This window comes from Coregonus lavaretus, assembly GCF_964263955.1.
Source record: "Coregonus lavaretus genome assembly, chromosome: 2".
NCBI lineage: Eukaryota > Metazoa > Chordata > Actinopteri > Salmoniformes > Salmonidae > Coregonus > Coregonus lavaretus.
In genome coordinates, this window is record NC_139989.1 from 47,910,903 (window position 1) to 47,930,435 (window position 19,533).

General features: G+C 44.2%; 2 protein-coding genes across 2 annotated transcripts in view; both read right to left on the bottom strand.

Moving 5' to 3' along the window:
- The window catches only part of LOC311139332 (serotonin N-acetyltransferase-like), a gene marked incomplete at both ends in the record, with an annotated part of 1,207 nt that extends 775 nt beyond the window's left edge, over nucleotides 1-432 (bottom strand). The window contains one exon of the mRNA XM_084174208.1: nucleotides 262-432. Coding sequence (XP_084030334.1) covers nucleotides 262-432 — 171 coding nt within the window. The remainder of the gene's footprint in view (nucleotides 1-261) is intronic.
- Nucleotides 433-4,560: 4,128 nt separating this feature from the next.
- Nucleotides 4,561-17,864, bottom strand: LOC311147020 (sphingosine kinase 1-like; the record flags this gene model as incomplete). The annotated part of the gene is made up of 5 exons (XM_084183628.1): nucleotides 17,279-17,864; nucleotides 9,183-9,332; nucleotides 7,094-7,188; nucleotides 6,816-6,931; nucleotides 4,561-5,455 (listed from the first exon to the last, which is right to left on the bottom strand). Exons 1-5 carry the CDS (start codon nucleotides 17,703-17,705, stop codon nucleotides 4,561-4,563), a joined length of 1,683 nt encoding a protein of 560 aa, XP_084039754.1. The 5' UTR covers nucleotides 17,706-17,864.
- Between the last annotated feature and the right edge of the window lie 1,669 nt (nucleotides 17,865-19,533).

Genomic DNA, 19,533 nt, shown 5'->3' on the forward strand with positions numbered 1-19,533 from the left:
CCGTATCAGTGCATTAAAGCCAGAACGAGGGATAAATACAAAGTGTTATGGAAAGTAAGAGACAGACTAGAGCGCCGCAGTCAACGTGCGTTAAGCTCATGGAGAGGCTGTTGGCACGAGTTTTACGCGCACCTTGAGTAACCATGAATTAATGGCACGAATATACAATGTATGAGTGGTATCAGGGGCCCTGATACCACTCATACATTGTATATTCGTGCCATTAATTCATAACACATAATACATACACACATTTATAACTGAATCTATGGATAATTTACCCTCTTTCTCGATTTCGAACACGCTGATGGCATCTTGCGTGTCGAGCGGTCGGAATTCGCTTGCTGGCAGTGTGTGTCTTCTTTGGCGCCCAGGAGAAACAGAAGGGGATAGGCGCGGTTTCAGGAAAGGCAGGGCGCCCACTAGTGACATTTTACCACTTTTATAACTCCAGTTGGATTACTTCGATATTCTTCTGTTCCTTCTCTAGGGGTTTGTTTGCACAAATCTTCTCTCTTGGCTGTTATGCGCAGGTTAATCTTCAGTTTTCCTCCTCTTGTTGGGACAGCCTGTGCACAGATGACCAAGAGTGAGTAGAATCCGTATTTATAGGATGTGGTCCATGTAGATGTGAGTCATTTTATCATTTCGAATATGAATAGTACGACGTCGGTGCTCATGAATGAAATAATGGAATTTGGAGCGAGGGAGAGTGGAGAGCAATTAACCAAAACCAGAAATTAAGCGACCTGAGGTCAGCTGCTTTACGCACAAATGGCAGTGTTGTGACAACCTGTCTATTAATTGTCTAGAGAATTAATGTAACACTGAATAGAGAATTAACACACTGAACGTAATGAATTTAAAATATATGATTTTTCCTCTGCCATTCGATATTTGATTGCAATCATATGCAGATACTCATATGCAGATATAGTCATATGCAGATACTCTGAAATTACATGGTAACAAACAAGAGCACTGTAACTGAAAAGAACGTTGCATTACTTACCTGATGCAATCTCAGCTGAACACTCTCTCTCCCTGTCTTATTGTCTTATCTCACCCTCTCTTTATCTCCTTCTCCCTCCTCTCTCTCTTGCGTGTCCTGAAAGATGTCCACCTCATTATAAAGCCAGTGATTATTACTATGTCACGTGACAGGATTATATAAATTGTTTCCACAACTCGGCGTATTAGCTTCTATCGTCATACCTTGAGTTTGACTGACACATGTCAAAGTGGATATTCTCCTGTATATTTGGGAGATATAGGCATGGAGTAATTGTGGTCAACTCTTACTCCAGCCAAGTTCTGTATACCCGGTCTGATCAGTATAGGCCTACCAATTATATGCTTTAGTGGTTACTCTCTCAACAGGTGGATTTTTAGAATGTGTTCCATGGCTAGAGGGAGAGAAGCTATTAGCAGTACTTACATTGGAACACTGCCATCATGAGGATAAGATTAGTATAGTCCTAAAAGCAGAACTATAATACACCCTCAAATATACAATACCTGTAATGGCCAATATTAACCACTGGATTAACATTTTCACTTAATATAAAAACTAAAAAGACAACATTGTTGATGCTCTCTGGAAAAGCTGGATGCTAATAATGAACAAGACAGAACTCTTGAAGAATGTTGGAATTTTATTACCCTTCAGACAGTTAATACAGCAGGATTCATGTATTTAGTTGTGGTTCTTACTAAATATAGATCTCTCTCCAACATGGGAATGATGACATAGAAAATGACATGAAAGCAATGAGAAGACTATAGCAGTATTTGAATATCAATAACAGTACTATAATGTAGTCACTCCACAGTCCACCCTACCAGCCAAGGATACAGGACAGAGAAGATAACAGTAGTTCAACACAATTGCAATTACTCCACTCACATGTGTTGAGACCAGTTGTTTTGTGTACAGATTACATAACAGTCTGTATTGGTGTACAAGTATCTTGCCACTAGGGTCAGCCAGGGTCAGCAATGGATGTCCTCGTCTGTTCGGTTGAGGAGAGATTATGCTCAGTATACACAGTCTAGCATGAGCTACCGTACCTGAGGTGATTCAAATGCAGGTTTTTGATAATCAGATGGAAATATGATAAGTGATTGTAGTTTAATTCAAAATGGATGTTGTTTTCATAACCTGCATACCAGCATGCTAGTGAATCAATGCAACCAAACATACAAAGAATGAAAGTGAGTTATCATAAGATTTTATACAGTACTACTGTATTGTACCATAGAAACAAATGTGCAAGTACTTTGTCAGAACTTCCACCACTTGCACTGCAATGACTGGTTAAGGTAAATCCAATAGGGGGACCCCTCCCACTGCATAAAGAGCAGTGAGGCGTCCCAGAACGGGCCACATTGAAAGAATTTGCATAGCTAATCTCTCAATTTGGATATGTGCTTTTCCTTGTGTCTGCATGGTCTATGGCCTTGTCAATACCACCGGCAGAGCCTGACAAATGAGGACTAGGTAGGTAGATAGGTATGTATTGGATGTAGCTCAGTTGGTTGAGCATGGTGTTTGCAACGCCAGGGTTGTGGGTTCGATTCCCACGGGGGGCCAGTAATAAAAAAAATATATATATATAAAAGAAGAAAAAACAAACAAAAAATAAGAATAATGTATGCACTCACTAACTGTAAGTCGCTCTGGATAAGAGCGTCTGCTAAATGACTCAAATGTAAATGTCAAATGTATGGGGTGAAAGGTACAGTATGTTTAATATTATAATAATACATTATTTATCCTGATACCAGTCACTTTCTCCTAATCTCTCCCTACATTTACATATCTAACTCAATACTCCAGTATCCCTGTACATTGTAAATGTGGTACTGGCACTGACCCTGTATATAGCTTCCTCTCCTATTAGTTATTTCTCATGTTTTTTTTCTCCCTTGTTTTTTTTCCTTATTAGTTATACTTTTTTATATGGAATACTGCACTGTTGGGTAGGGCTGGCTAGTTCAGCATTTCACTGTACTTGTGCATGTGACAAATAAAACTTGAACTTTTATTTATCTAAAGGCATGTCAAAGTCAGGTACAGGCACAGAAATGGAAGATGGAAATCAGAATGGGAGAAGTTAATATTACATCTGCAGTCAGCGTACCTTCAAGTAGAGTCATTTTAAGCATCCTTTTAGATTCATTATACAGTACATTAAAACCATTCCACCCATTTGACATTTTGAGTCAAACCAAACCAAGGGTGTGCTCTGGGATTAGTTAAGCCAGTAGTTGTTATACCTCTGGGGTGAACTCGACCTGGCATGAACTGGTGCGAGGAGAACTTATGATAATGCTCACATTTGACCTCGTCTCTGCTCCAGTGCACTAATGCTCATCATCTCCGCCCTGACAAGAAAAAGGCCACAGTGGAGAGCACAGCACTCTGGCCTGGTCTCTCCAGATCCTATTGATCAAGTCAATTTGCAAAACCCACTGAACCATGCAGTGCTGCGTAGTGCAAAATCCTGTTTCTCTTCTTAGTGTGTGCTTGGACAGAAAAAAACGGAAACTTTTATATTATTTTCTATCAGCTAGTATTTTTCATTCACCCATAAAGCTTAAGAATAAGGACACATTAGGTGCTGATGGCTCCGAAATCTTGTGAAGGAGGAGGGAGTACAATATTAAGACAGCTAGAAGAGAGGGATCATATGTAGCAGACCACCCCCCTCCTTCTTGCTAAGTGCTGCAGATCTGAAAGGGAGTGTTAAGCCTGTGTGTGTGTGTGTGTGTCAGGAAGGAGGTGATCCAAGAAGCATGTTGGCTAGAGCTGCAGCAGCAGCTGGGTAGGAGACAGGCGAGATATATTTGAAGGTAACCTCAGCTGGCCAGGTTCCTGAACCTCCAGGCTGCTTTAACACGACCTCACCAGCACCTAACCCCTTCCACCCCATCCATTAAACATAGAGGTAAAGTGGAGGTTTTCACTGATGAGAGAGAGAGAAGAGTAACTTAATATCATTGGTGGAGGTCTACAATGCTGCATTCTCCCACGTTGTGCTTCTCCATAGAAAACCTATATCAATGAGTGTATAAAGTATATCATGAGGGGGGAAGGCCTTCATGTCAGGCCCGTGTCTCATCCTCCACAGAATGATTACCCCGGGGCTAGATAGCGGACGTAGAGCTGGTCGCCTGCCACATCCTCGTGGGACAGAAGAATGTGCTTCTCTTCACGTGTGTCACACTTATTAAGTCAGACAGCAGAGCACACAATGCACTCCTCAGCCGTGGGCCCCTCCCTACTAAACACACCACTCACCACACCCTCTTAGCTGAGACCAGCCAGCTGCAAGAACATCCATGGCTTTGACCCTGAATGAAGCATGGAGAGGAAAGGGAGGGATCTATGAAAAATAGGACACAGAGATAGATACCGAATGTATCTGTAGAAAAATAGAGGGGGGATTTTCCAAATGCTGATATAATGTCTTTGGCACTTTGTATATACAGTAGACAGAGTAAGAAAGGGAGCGAGTAGTCAGAGCTGTGGGGAGGACAGACGCTCAGAGTAGATTCTCAGCCTGAGATGAGCCTGGCGATTCCTTCATGAACCTGGGCCTGTACTGGCCCGTACTCCACCATCTCCCCGTCCACAGTGATCGCTCCCTCAGGGGTGAGAGGCTCCAGGCGAAATGCCTTCACCCTCTCATACACAAGGTGTGGGCAGTCAATGGCCAGGTGGGCCCCCTTCTCCATGGCCATGAAGAGTCTGAGCAGGGCTAGCCGGGAGATGCCTGCACGCACATACAACAGGTGGATGAAGCCGTCATCTGCTGCGGCCCCAGGGGCGGCAAACATGTCCTCAGCCAAGTGGGACTGGAACATGGCCAATACCAGTACAAAGTCTTCCTCATTCACTACTGTCCAATGCTCAGGCACAGGCTGCCCCAGGTCTGCTAGGAGTGAGTCAGGAGGCCCCTTCTGGTTGGCTGGTTGGGGCTCCGTCTTCATGGTGGTGATGGCATTGTTGGAGGAGTTGTGGGCGGTGTTGTGGTTGGAGTTTGTGCTGTGGTTGTGGCGAGAGTTCTGATTGGGGGAGCTGTTGGGCCCACAGGGTAGAGATGAGCAGAGGGAGGAGTGCTGGGGTGTGGAGGGAGGGGCATGGGCCTTGGTGCCCTGGCCTGGCTGCAGGGCCTCCTTGACAGGCAGGTATGCCAGCCTACCCTGATACACCCTGAGGGAGGCCAGGCGCACCAGCGTACCCACCAGGAAGCGCATGGCGCCCACGAGGCGGTACTTCTCACTCTCAATGTCGATGTCGGCCACGAAGCCCCAGGCCAGGGAGAGGAAGGAGAAGATGCGTTGGCTGGAGGCCAGGTGGACAGAGACCAGGTCCAGCCGAGACACCAGGCCTTTACACAGCAGGAAGCCACAGCTCAGCAGTAGCTCCTCACCCAAGGCCGGGGGAGACCTGCAGGGAGTAGTAGTCAGCTCACAGTAGACTGGGGCAGTTAGGTATCAGTCTGTGGTTCAATTGAGCCGGAGCTACTCCTTCACCTAAAAGTAATGACCCTAACCCTAACCCTAGAATGGTAATACATTGTACTTACAGCAGTAACCCTCGCCATAACCCTAACCCTACCTTCATGGCTACACCCCGGTTCAACCCTAACTCTAGCCATAACCCTAAACCTAACCCTAGGTTCATGTCCACACACCGGTTAAACCCTAATCCCATTGTTTTAAAGTAACTGTCCAGTGAAAATCTCACTTTTAAGTTCATATTCTGCTAACTCATACCCAAATAAGGTTGTTGACAAATTTTTGTGGTCAAAGTATAACTTGGAGAAAAACACTTAATTAACCCCAACTAAAACTATCTCAAACTGACCGTTTCAAAAATGCTTGCATCTCCTCATAGAGTATGATGTCATACTCCTGAGGAGGATGAGCTGACCAATCAGCGGTCTAGAGGAGGATGAGCTGGCCAATCAGCTGTCTACTCACATTAATATTTGTAATGACCGGTATACCGTACGCCCACACCATTCTGTTGTTGGGGTATGCCCACACCATTCCAACACAGAAAAGCTGCTTTTTTAAATTTTTTGGAAGGAAAACTATTTAACTCATATTGTAAGTAATTATAGGTAATATTTCATAGAAGTCTGGAAACACTGGACAGTTACAGTACTTTAAACATAACCATCTGCACTGTCTGACTGTAAGATAATGGGGTTAGGGTTGAACCGGGGTGTGGACATGAAGCTAGGGTTAGGGTTATGGCTAGGGTAAGGGTTGTTGCTACGGTTAGCTGGGTTAGGTTTGAACCGGGGTGTTAGGGTTAGGGTTGTTCATAAGTTGCAAAGCTTTATTAAACTGTGATAGATATCTGATGTTATACAACTCTCTGTGTATTTTGTTGTTGTTTTCTGTTGATGTTGTAAAAGTAGGGGGCTCATATTTTACAGAGGGGGCTCATATTTCACAAACAGCAGTAATAAAGGCGGTCCAGTAATAAGACACTAGTAGTAGTGCACTGAATTTCCAGTTGCTCTAAAACCCATTACATCACTCCATTAAAAGTAGTTATCAGCAACCCTCAAATAATCACTCTTCTTGGACTTTATGAAGTGTGAAGCTGAAGCAGACACTGGGACCCATATCTCTCCCTTGTCTCTGGAGAAATGTGCCTGCTCTGCCCAGTCAGCCAATGTGATAATTACATCCATAGAAAAGGAATAAATCACCTTCTTTGTCCAGGCCGGTTTTCCTATCGTATTCCATTCTACTGTATTCTATGCATTTAAATGTCTCATTAGTGGACTTACTCAGTGTAGTGGTGGACAGAGGCTGCCAGGGCGTTTCCCGAGCCCCCTGGTAAGATGCCCAGTGGGGTCTGGATGGCCTCCTCCCAGTCCTCTCTCTCCAGAAGACCATTCAACACCTGACAGGACAGGCAAACACACACAAACAGCATCAGGCCATGATCCTCCAACTGAGAGTTGTACCCCACAAACCCCACTGCTTATTCAAACAGTCTTAGGGAGACTTTAGACAAGTTAGCTAGGCTGGAAATGTGTTAATGCGGTGTCTATACTTGGCGCACCTCGAACAGCAGCCCGTCTCCTGACAGGATGACCAGAGCGTCCCACTGTGACAGATCAGTCTCTCTCACCAGGTCCCTCGCATGGTTCTGGTGCTCTGTGGGGAATAGTGAGAAACGCCATGAGAGAGAGGGACAGGGAGAAGGAGGGAGGAAAGAGAGAGAGAATAAGATCCGAGAGATGACCTCCCTTCACCAGAAGCCCCCAGGGAGGGATCAGTGAGATTAGAGAGAAAAGGGATTCAATGCCCTTCTATCAGTCCAAACATATAACATTAGACCATGCAGTGACTATTCAACCGGCCGATGGCAGTCTTCAAAGCAGCCAGGCCTTAGTGCAAACATCTGCCACTGGTGTGATGGTTAATGTGACGACTGGGGCCGACTCTGTTTGTTTAGTGGAGTTTTTATTGGAGATGCCCTTGAGACAGTCGCGCTGCAGGGGGTCTTATTGGATTACCCCTAAGCACAATGTCTAGCACCATTCTGCCAGCTGAGACTTGTGTTCTGCAGCAATGATCTGCTCTGCTAAAGGCAGTACTGTGTTTGTTTGTTTCTGCAATTGTGTGTGTCTATGCCTGTGTCTGTGTGGGTGTGTTGAGGCATTGTCATCACAAGGGCATTATTTTTCTGCTAGAGTTACTGTATATTTCGAGGATTGGAAAAACGACCAGAAAATTCAATTACTACATCCACCCCCACCCCCCTCCTCTCCTCCTCCTTTGCTAACATAACATTTACCTGTCCCCTAGCCCTCCCTCACCCACTGAGTCTCCTTTAAGTCCATGCTGTTTGGTATGTGTGGGGAGACTGAGAGAGCAGTGATGCGGTCCTGTGCTGAGGGAGGCTGCTGCGGCTGACTCAGCATTCTATGCTGCTGGCTTGAGGCTGAGGCTGCACTTCCCAGCCCTCTCCTTATTAATAGGGTCACTGCCACACGCAAACACACACAAGCATGGGCTACCGCACCAAGTCCCATTAAACAGTACACACTATTTCTATCTCTTGACTTTCTGGATTTTATGTAATCCTCTCTTCTGATGAGCTATAGCTTGGTAGCTACTTTCTGTTAATGTGATATGAACCAAGGTCCCTTTTGGTTTAGGATGATACCAACGCATGCCCAATAGAACTGTTTTCTGCTCTCAGTTCCTAAATACATTGCTACTTGAACATTGAACTGTTTTCCACATCAGTTCCTGAGGGAGACACACGCATGCAGGTGCACACACGCACATGAACACACACCACAGAAAACCCCAGATTCACCTCCTCGCTGAAACACGATCCTCTCAGTGTGCCGTAGTCCTCTGGCATAGACTAGTAGGTGACATGATAGTTCTGCAGGGCTCCATTCCCTAAGTGGAGGCAGGCAGGGCGGCGAGGTGGCGCTGGTTAATCCACTCAGACAGGCTAGCTACAGTACCCAGGCAGCGGAGGGGAGGCAGTGCTAGCTGAGCGCTAGCTGAGAGAGCCTCTGGTGACCCATATTCTCCCAGCCCCAGCTCCCAGCAGCCCCAGGTCGGCACCGCCACGCCGACCGTCGGTAATTAGACTGTCTTTTTTCATCACCATCCAGATGCTAACCTTCCCCATGTCCTCTAGGACTGCACTCACACTCTTTCTCCTCTCTCTCTGTTCTCTCCCTTTTCAGTTATTTCAAAGATTAAGACGGCAATGAACAACTCGTAGGTGTCTTGGTGATGGTTTGTAACGATGGCAGAGATAGCTTTTTGTCAGCTGTACTGGGAGCTGGTGAAGTATAGGTGGTGGGGTTGATGTGTAGCTGAAGTGATGTTTAAAAGTGTTTCTGGCTCCTTGGATTGTTCCTGCTCGCTCAAAGGGACCTGACTTTTATTCAGTGACTTTGACCTCATTGCTACTGTAAGGGAAAAGCAGTTGAGAGTATATAATACTGGGAGCAGGGGATCCGACAGGACAGTGCAGAGTCACACACTGTGTGTGTGTGTGTGTGTGTGTGTGTGTGTGTGTGTGTGTGTGTGTGTGTGTAATCAGGGCAGTGAGATAATAGGGCTCGGGGAGGTAGGTGTATAAGGGACTGATTGTTGACCAGTGTGTGTAGGGGACTGACCAGTGATGACCAATGTGTAGGGGACTGAAGCCTCGGTGAGCATGGGCTCTATGTGCCCGGAGAAAAGCTGTAGCGCCTGCCCCCGCCCACTCTGGGGGTTCACCAGCACCATGACCCTGCAGGGCCGCCGTACCTCAGAGTACACCACACCTGAGAGAGAGCGCGAGAGAGAGAGAATAGAAAAAGACAGCAATAGAGAGAGATGTAGATCAACAGAAGAGGGAAGAAGGAATAGTTTGTGAGTTGGTATTCTCAAGCTGTCATGGGAAGAATTGCTCCACTTAATTTTCTAGTATCAAGGAAACATCAATCATGTGACTCTTCCAAAATGTTTTACTGACATCAATGAAAGGGGTTATGAAAGGGGTCTCTACCCTCTAGATCCCTTTGCAGAAAACCATTGTTCAAAAAGACAGCATTAAACAGTGATGCCAAGGGCAGTGACACCCTTCACTCACAGATGGTGCTTGAAGTTATTGTTTTTGTGATCCACTTATTTCCCCCCAGAAATGTAAGTCTTACAAAACACATGCTCACCTCAAGTCATTCGCCTAATGTTGTAGTTGAAGACATGCTCCGGAACTTTGGCGAATACTAAGTATTTTTTAAACCTCCCTCTTTGGGCTGGATGTGTCACTCTGTAGTTCATACATGCATAATCTATGAGCAGAATTACTGTTCTACCTCAATTAGCCACAAAATCAGGGACCCCTTTTGGCTCATGAGTGCTACTTTCAGAACTACTGGCTAAAAAGCATACAAAAGTACCTGAGAATTTCTTTAAGTAATGCTACTCTGTTATGCTCTGTGTGGTTATCTTTAGAATTATCACCAGACACCAACGGAATAATTAAAAGCTGGCAGAACTTGTTCAGCTGTTGCAGAGTGGCATGAGAGATACATTCAGAGACAGTTGTTGTTATTTAACTCAGGATGAACTCCTAGCCTATGATACTGTAGTTACTATAGATGTCCTTGTCTTTCTGCACAGGGGACACTGTCTTCTCAGAGGCCATAGTGAATCACAAGAGAGAGATTTAGGGCAGTCCCCGACAAAAAAAAATATTGGTCGACCAAGAGTGGTCTGTTCTTTCGACCAATCGATTGTTCCAAATTTTAAAAAGTGTATTTTTCCATATATAGACACACCATATGTTTGAATAAATTAAACTATATGTAGGCTACTGAGCTTGTCTGATGCTTTAAGCACTGCGATTAAAAATGAAGACACACAAATTACTAAAGAGGGGATAAATATAGCCTAACCAGAAGAATAAAACCTGTTCCCGACCCGACCCTCCTTCTCTCACTGCCCGCTGCTGCTGGGCTTCGCAGATTCTGCCATTATGCTCCTGAAGTTGCCGGTAATAGGATACACCAGCGGTTGGCAACCTTTTACATTTGGAGTGCCAAGTTATCGTACCATTTACCTGATCTGCGTGCCAGTTATGATTTTCATATGTACATTTTTGTGGAACAGTTTCATTTAATTTATAATAAAGTCTTCATGTCGCAAAATCAATGTCATGTGGTTAATCACAATTCTATCTAAATAAAATGATACAAATCTAAAAGTAACTTCACGCAGTCCAGGTAGCCTAGGCCTACTTCTATGCGTAATCAGGTGCGTGTCGTTACTCAAGATTGACAGGAGCACTCCAAACAAATGACAGTGAATAAATTGACAACTCGTAAATGGAATGAAATAAAGTGTAGCCTAGGTTGTGCGCTCTGCAAACAACGTTTCCACTCCTACAATGACAACGGTAAGACTGTAATAATAATATATATTTACATTTTAGTCATTTAGCAGACGCTCTTATCCAGAGCGACTTACAGTTAGTGCATACATTTTTTTTAAATCATACCCCCTGTGGGAATCAAACCCACAACCCTGGCGTTGCAAACGCCATGCTCTATCAACTGAGCTACATCCCTGCCGGCCATTCCCTCCCCTTCCCTGGGCCAATTGCGCGCCGCCCCATGGGTCTCCCGGATTCGAACCAGGATCTCTAGTGGCACAGCTAGCACTGCGATGCAGTGCCTTAGACCACTGCGCCACTCGGGAGATATATTTTGATATGTTTTTTTGAGCTTACGGCACCTGGTATTCCCAGACGATCTCCCGTCCCAGTACTAACCAGGCCCGACCCTGAACAGGCATGTTCAGGGTGGTACGGCCACAAGCATATTTATTTTACCCTGTTTTCTCCCCGAATTAGGTCCCTTGGCTCATCTCTGCAACTCCTCAATTGGCTCGGGAGAGGCGGAGGTCAAGTCATGCGTCCTCCGAAACATGACCTGCCTGGCCGCTCACTTAACCCGGATTTCAGCCGCACCAATGTGTCAGAGGAAACACCGTTCAACTGCTATGCTTTTTGATAATAATATATGGAATGCATTAACAGAAATTACCATAACCAAACAAACATTCTAGATTATAAATTATGGTAATTATGGTAAATGTACTACTGGTGATACTGTAGTCTGCCATCCCCGCGGCCTCTGCAATGGATTAGTCCACTCAAACAGGCGTGAATCAAACAGGTGTCTCGTGTGACATTATTTTTGTATATTTGCCACTGCTCGACTAAGAAAATCTCGGTCGACCAAAAGCCTATCGACCAAACAATCGACCAGTCGACTAAATGGGGTCAGCCCTAGAGAGATTACACTTTTTTTTTGTGGTTATGAGTTGTACTTCAGACTCAAATGAACCCTGTCAGACATTATCAGCACCGGATCAAGGTTGGCAGTTGAGCATTACCCTCTGAACCCTGCACGTGCCACATGCAGAAGCAGCTTCCCATTAGAAGAAAACAGGCCCCCTGGGGCTCCTTGTGGCCCCCCAGTGAGTGTGAGTCCAGTCCTACTGGGCATTGGGACCGGTCCCATGGGCCTAATTGGAATCCTGGGAGCAGTGGAAGAGCCAGCGCGCTGCCCTGTAAAATGCCATCCTGTAGCCTCATGCCAACAGGACTGGCACCAGGACATCCTTACCCTGCTGTGCCACTGTGCCTACACACAAGGCCCCTCTGTCTGGTTCATGCCCAGTTCCGTCTGAGCGGAAGTGGCCTCCCCTGTCACCACCCAGAAACCCAATTACCAGCCGGCTGACCTGGAGTGGCACCTCCTACTCATTTGGCTCCTGTGCAGGGACAGCAGAGGTACCGAAATATCTCAAAGTGAGGTGTGAAACCAACAGAAAGAGCAGTATTAAGACAGTATCAAAACACAGTCGTGCTAACTCTTCCCCATTCATACAAAGGGTTGCCATTGTCTTTTTTTATTACTTTTTAATGTCATGCTCTGCTATATTCTGTTGTGTTTCCTGGCTCCTGACTCCTTCAGTCTCCTGTAGCAGTACATTAACGGTTGTTTGGGGCTAAAACTTTCAAACATAGGGCCTACCATTGTTCAAAAGCCTTCAGCTCCCAGAAACCTCAGAGTATACATTGAGGAAGCATTTCCATGGTTCCTGGGTCAATAAGAGGTGTGCTCTAACATATGTGCTCACAGGTGATCTAATCAGTCAAAGACCGGTTATCATTATTAGGTCCATCTATGGTAAAACTGGGTATGGAAAACATATCAGGTTGACATTAAAATAAGTGTACGTTTGTGCACCTATGGACTGCAACTAGAAATACTGTATAGCTCGGTGTTTCACTTATCACAGGAAAAAACTCCTTCACATGGATACAGCACGAAAGCAAAGCTATCCGAATTTAAGTTAGTTATCAGAGCTTGATAGTTACGAAAGTTTCAGTAGCTTCTGTATAGCAGTCATACAGGGTTCATTATAGCCTTGTTTACACATTGCACTAAAATGTGATCTGATCAATATGATCCAATAACTATGTGATCAAGGTTTGTCGTGTCTACACATTGTATTAAAATGTGTCTCTTATCCGTTCACTGTGTCCGCATTGTGACCAGATTAGCTGGTGCCTCCCTGTAAGCAAATTATTTGACAGATATTCTTTCAAAATAATATTTAAAAAATGTATTTTAAGACAGTTGCTGATCCCATAAGTCAATGGTGTTAGAGGCTGGTCTAATGATGATTTAAATAGTTTGACCATTCCAGATCTGTTTACACTTGACTGATATCCAGACACAATCCGTGCCTGACTACCTCCGGAGGAGGTCAGGAAGATCTGATTACAATCAGATCACAATGTGTTTTTTCATCGTCTACACCTGTCTACAAATGTGGGCACAATCAGAATGTTGGCAAGATCAGGACAAAAGGCGCATGTTAGCAGTAGGTATGAACAGGGCTTCTGTTGCAGGCGGTGATCTTCACCAGCCAAGTTAGTTACAGAAACAGTGAGGGCCCTAAATGAGGAGCCAGCTCAATGTTGTTTTGATTTAATAATGAATGCTTTGATGCCCATTCCCTGAGTGATATTTGGTAAAATGCTGCCCAGGGACATTTCTGTAGAAACAACCTTTTAGACCGTGTGTGTGTGTGTGTGTGTGTGTCTGTGTGTGTGTGTGTCTGAGGCTGTGGTTAAGTGCCTGTGGACAGATGTGACCCTGACTCATGCTGAAGGGCTGTCTGACAAGCAAGCTAGTGTGTGTGTTTCACTGAGGAAAAGGGTCAACAGAGAGGTGAGGTGGCTGAGTGAGTGTGAGTACTAACAAGTACTGAGGCTAGGATCAAATGAACTGAACTGATTAACTCATCAACTTTGCTGTGTACAATCAATCTAGTACTAAAGCAATAAATATAGTATTACCAAACACCTGAATTTAGAACATAATATCTCTCATTATGTCCACACCTTATTGCATTATTGCTATGACATCACTATAAGTGAAAACTAGCTAGAACACTGAGAAAAACAAAAAACAATGTTTGTGAAAATGGCTTTTAGTGAAATCTTGCTGTCTCAGGTGTCCCCAAGGTGTAACACTACCTCCATGACTCAGACATAGCTGGCATATCTGCAAGCAAGCTTGAGTCCAAGATCAGGGTGGGGGGTTAGACGCCCAGCCCACAGAGGTAGAGCCAGAGGCCCTGACAGCCTGTCACAGGCAGGCCTGTCTGAGGGAGCAGAGTGGGAGATGAGGGCCCCGGGGGACCAGCCTGGCTGGGGTGAGAGGCCACTGATGTAGCGGGGGCACCGTTCAGCTCTTGTCTCCATCACTGAGAGACACTGTGGCGTCAGCAGAGCATTGGGCTGTAGGGAGATATCACAGTGACAGATACATACCCTCTCTGTGGAACACACACAGAGAGACAAAATGTTGAAGTTTTAAAGCTAATTTCCTGCAATTATACACATTTTGCCATGGGGCGGAGAGAACATTTTACAGTTTTAGAGCTAATTTCCTGCAATTCTACACATTTTGCAATGGCTTATGCCGTGTTCTTATGCTATCCGAGTGACTCAAACATTATAACAAAATCAATTGTTAGATTCTACCTGACTGTCTACTTATTTATTTTTTAGTTCTCAAAGATGATCTTATTAAAAAATATATAGCTCCATTATCTTTTCTACATACTTTATATCTGGTTTTAGTCGTTTCAGTTTACACTGAAAACTTTTTACCATCCCGAAAGTCAAGACAGACTGAATTTCCTTACAAAAATGCAGATATTATTTTAATGGTACCTCTAAGCATTGCAAATAGCAGGATATTACCTTCCATGTCCTTTGATGTGCAAAGGTGAATCACATTGTATGAGGATTCCATTATTTACGCCTCATTCAGTCGGTTATGACCTGGCTGTGACAGGAACTGAATGGTAGACTGCAGATACTTAAACACACACTGTGCAGTCATTACACAGTCAAGCTGTGTCTGAACCTCAATAAAACAACTGGAAAAGGAATATTTAGCATCTACAGTTTCAACAAAATTCTGTGGTATTATGCACTGAAAGTGTGTGATAGCTTTCCCTAAACATAAACCTTACAGCAAAAAAGCAATTGCCTTCTTAATCCGACCTATCCAGCTGCGTCACCAGATAAAATGAAATGAATTAACATAAATATCACTTTCAGGCTATCGATAGACACATTAATATATGCGAATTGACATTTGAAAAAATCTCTTTGCTGGCTTTTGAAGTCCAGCAGGTCAGAAATAATGCTACCAGCTACCTCTCAGGTCAGGTTACCATCTGTCTGCTTGGCAAAGCTCTGAAACTCCAACTCCTGCTGGCTCCAGGCCTAGGGTGCAACTCACACAAAGACTCTAGTCTCAGTTGCCTTGGACACCTAAAGGGCAATTCACGGGGCGACCTCATTCCTTATTCCACCAACACCTGACTCCATCTCTGGCAACCAACATTCCAAATCCGTCACTGCCAAATCAAATATCCGTTTCCTCTAGAACTATGCAGCTGAGGGGTCTAGAGAGTGCCCATAAGCATGGGCCCCTAAGCTGATAATAGGCAGGCACCCCTGTTTTATGGACACTTATCTTCACTCTGTGTAATGGGGAATATTTAAGATGAATAAAGTTGATATTCAGTTAAGAGTAATTAATACAATGCTTAGCATATGTATATGTTTCCCCGTTCTGTAATACACAATTTCCAGTGTTCTATTCATGACACTCATTTGTGTACGGGTTGATGGTCACTAGACTTGTCACTGAATGTTATGGATTGTTCTCATATCATTTGATAGTGATTGATGCCAGAGCTACTGAAGGCACAAGGACTGAGGACACAATGACATTATGAACACTGTGTGATTCTGTAGCAGCTGGCAAAGTCACTGTCTTTTGTTTTGACTTCGGACAAGGCTCTCGGCCTGATATTTAGAGAACATTTGGTAATGTCTGATTAATATATAAGTGCCTTCTCAGAGAAGGACCGTTAGACGTTTTCTATGTTTCTATGCTTGAGGGTGTCTCCTTGTTGTAACTTGTATTAAACCAAATTGATTTATGATTGATATATCCTCGACTGCTCTCCTTTTTGTTCAGATGGAAATTCCCTTTAATTCTGCATATTTAGGCCAATGGCACATGCACTCCTATCTTATTTGTGTGACTGTTCTTGTCTATCAGTGTTTTGTTACTTGTCGTGTTCTATGTTTTTGTGTGGACCCCAGAAAGAATAGCTGCTGCTTCGGCAAAAGCGAATGGGGATCCGAATAAACCAATCTAATAATGCAATTTAACAAAGCGCACACTAATGCTCAACATTTAATCTTGTAGCAATAACTTGGATTAACTCAACTCAAAATAATGTGTGATATTCTGACAGAATGTCAGTATAATATTTTGCATATGGCTCTCCCTGTGGCAGCTTCATCCACAACAAATGATCTCCTCCTCAGTGAGTGATAACTGGATAATTAGCATAAGCAGCACTCTGCTTCATGTTCAGAACTGATTCAGTAGGGTCTGTTGGGTCGCTGCACATGGACCTAGGTCTATGACATGGACTGGAGATTTCAAAAGCAGGCATTTGAATAGGGTTGTGTTGTAATAAGGGTTTTCCTGATCCAAGACATTGGGCATAAGCACCATTAGATAAAAAATGATCAGTTCAATTACTTGACTACTTGGGTTCAGCAATGTTGCTTGTGGGATTACTAAATTACCCCTAACAAATTATGCAGAAATCTCACAGTTGCAAATCTATGCAAATGATTTCACTCAGAGAAAGGTACGTGGCAGTCATCCTCCCACAGCAGGTAAAGCTGGTTCTTGGGTGTGAGAGAGGAATGACATTCCATTTCCTTCTCCAAACTTGCCCAGTCTCAGGACAGTCAGTTGGCACGTAAGCCTCTCCTATTCTATAGAAACCGAGTAGGCAGGTTGGGAATTACTGGACCTCAGGTGCAGTATGGGATAAAGGTGATGGAAAGTTACCCTCACATTTTGAACTTAATTTATAAGCCCGATTTCCCTGGGCAGAGTATAAAATTCATACTAAATAAATGAGGAAACATATATACCCACAGTATATGGCAATGATGACAGACTTTTCAGGCTATACATATACATAGCCTTAAGTCTGATGCTGTTTGACTAAATTAAATTAGAACCTACGCCCTCATCAAACATAGCTATACCAGAAAGAAACAACTGTTTTATTTCAACTATGAAGCCTTGCTTCTCACCATGTCGTCGGGGTATCTGGCGGATAGAAGCCTCTCTGATGGCACGCGCCCATCTCTCTGCCTCTTGAAGATTAGTGAGAGGGTCCTCGACCAGTGCGACCCGAAAGCACTGCTCTACTTTCTGCCGGGCCATGCCTGTGCTCATCCATCGTCTCTTGAACGGGTAGAAATAGGCTGTAACGAACGCCCCAACGTCTGCTTCGTCCTCCACTTTATAAGCCCGGCAGCCAAGACAGTCAGTTAAGTTGAAAACCACCTTATCCTGACCAGGTGACGATGATATCTTTTGAATAGTGAGAGCACTCTCCGTCAAACTCACAGAATATCTGACCTTTGCGTTGAGCGAGTCCGTGAATTCTCCATAAAGCCCTTCCACCACACCGTTGCGCTGACGGGATGGGTCCGGTTCGGCGATGTCTTTATCCATCCCGTGGACGATGTGATCCGCAGATCCGTGTGTGGTCGATGAGGAAGACTGCGGCTGGCTACCCCTTCCCGTTTGACTGCTGTTGGACCCGGAGTCAACCAGCTGTTTTCCTTGTTGAAAGGTCTCTTCCTAGTGACTGAAAGGGGAATCACACACACTGAGAAATCAAAGTTGGACAAGGATGCCTCATGTCAGGAATCCACCCATTCTCATGGAATGTAATACATGTTTTGCATCTTGAGCAAATATTACCATAACCCATTTTGCTGCAGGCTACTGGTTACATTGTTTATCAGTTAGGCTTATTTACCACTTTGCTATTTACCTCATGGATAATGAATAGGCTAGGCTACTTCAAGGCCCCATTTTACCACTAGCAAATAATGCGATCTATTGATGTTAGAATATTATTAGGAAAGACGAGATGCAATGCTTTAGATTAATTACTCTCTTATAGCCTCACCAAATGCAATTAGGTATTTTTAAACCAAGGCTCTCATTTGTCTATTTGTAGGCTATATGGTCAGAATATCTCATCATGTTGTTCAAATCAATCATTTAGGTCTAGACTACTTGTGTATATACAGTACCAGTCAAAAGTTTCGACACACCTACTAATTCAAGGGGTTTTCTTAATTTTTACTATTTTCTACATTGTAGAATAATAGTGAAGACATCAAAACAATGAAAGAACACATATGGAATCATGTAGTAACCAAAAAAAGTGTTAAACAAATCAAAATATATTTTATATTTGAGATTCTTCAAATAGCCACCCTTTGCCTTAATGACAGCTTTGCACACTCTTGGCATTCTCTCTACCAGCTTCACCTGGAATGCTTTTCCAACAGTCTTGAAGGAGTTCCCACATATGCTGAGCACTTGTTGGCTGCTTTTCCTTCACTCTGCGGTCCGACTCATCCCAAACCATCTCAATTGGATTGAGGTCAGGGGATTGTGGAGGCCAGGTTATCTGATGCAGCACTCCATCACTCTCCTTCTTGGCCAAATAGCCCTTACACAGCCTGGAGGTGTGTTGGGTCATTGTCCTGTTGAAAAACAAATTATAGTCCCACTAAGCCCAAACCAGATGGGATGGCATATCGCTGCAGAATGCTGTGGTAGCCATGCTGGTTAAGTGTGCCTTGAATTCTAAATAAATCACAGACAGTGTCACCAGCAGGGCACCCCCACACCATAACACCTCCTCCTCCATGCTTTATGGTGGGAACTACACATGCGGAGATCATCCGTTCACCCACGCTGCATCTCACAAAGACATGGCGGTTGGAACCAAAAATCTCCAATTTGGACTCCAGACCAAAGGACACATTTCCACCGGTCTAATGTCCATTGCTCGTGTATCTTGGTCCAAGCAGGTCTATTTTGTATTGGTGTCCTTTAGTAGTGGTATCTTTGCAGCAATTGGACCATGAAGGCCTGATTCACACAGTCCCCTCTGAACAGTTGATGTTGAGATGTGTCTGTGACTTGAACTGTGAAGCATTTATTTGGGCTGCAATTTCTGAGGCTGGTAACTCTAATGAACTTATCCTCTGCAGCAGTGTGACGAGGTGTGAATGAAGGAGTCAGGCGCAGGAGGTAAAATACCGAAGTCCAGAGTTTATTCCGTTTACATAAATCAAACACCCAAAGTGTCAAACAAAACTATTACAAGGGAAAACATCCACCTTTGCATAAACACAGTGAATAGTAGCTCAACCGAGCTACACGCTCTCACAACAAACAATCACTCACAAAGACAAGGGGAACAGAGGCAACACTTATACACATACTAATTAGGGGAATGAGCACCAGGTGTGTGTGA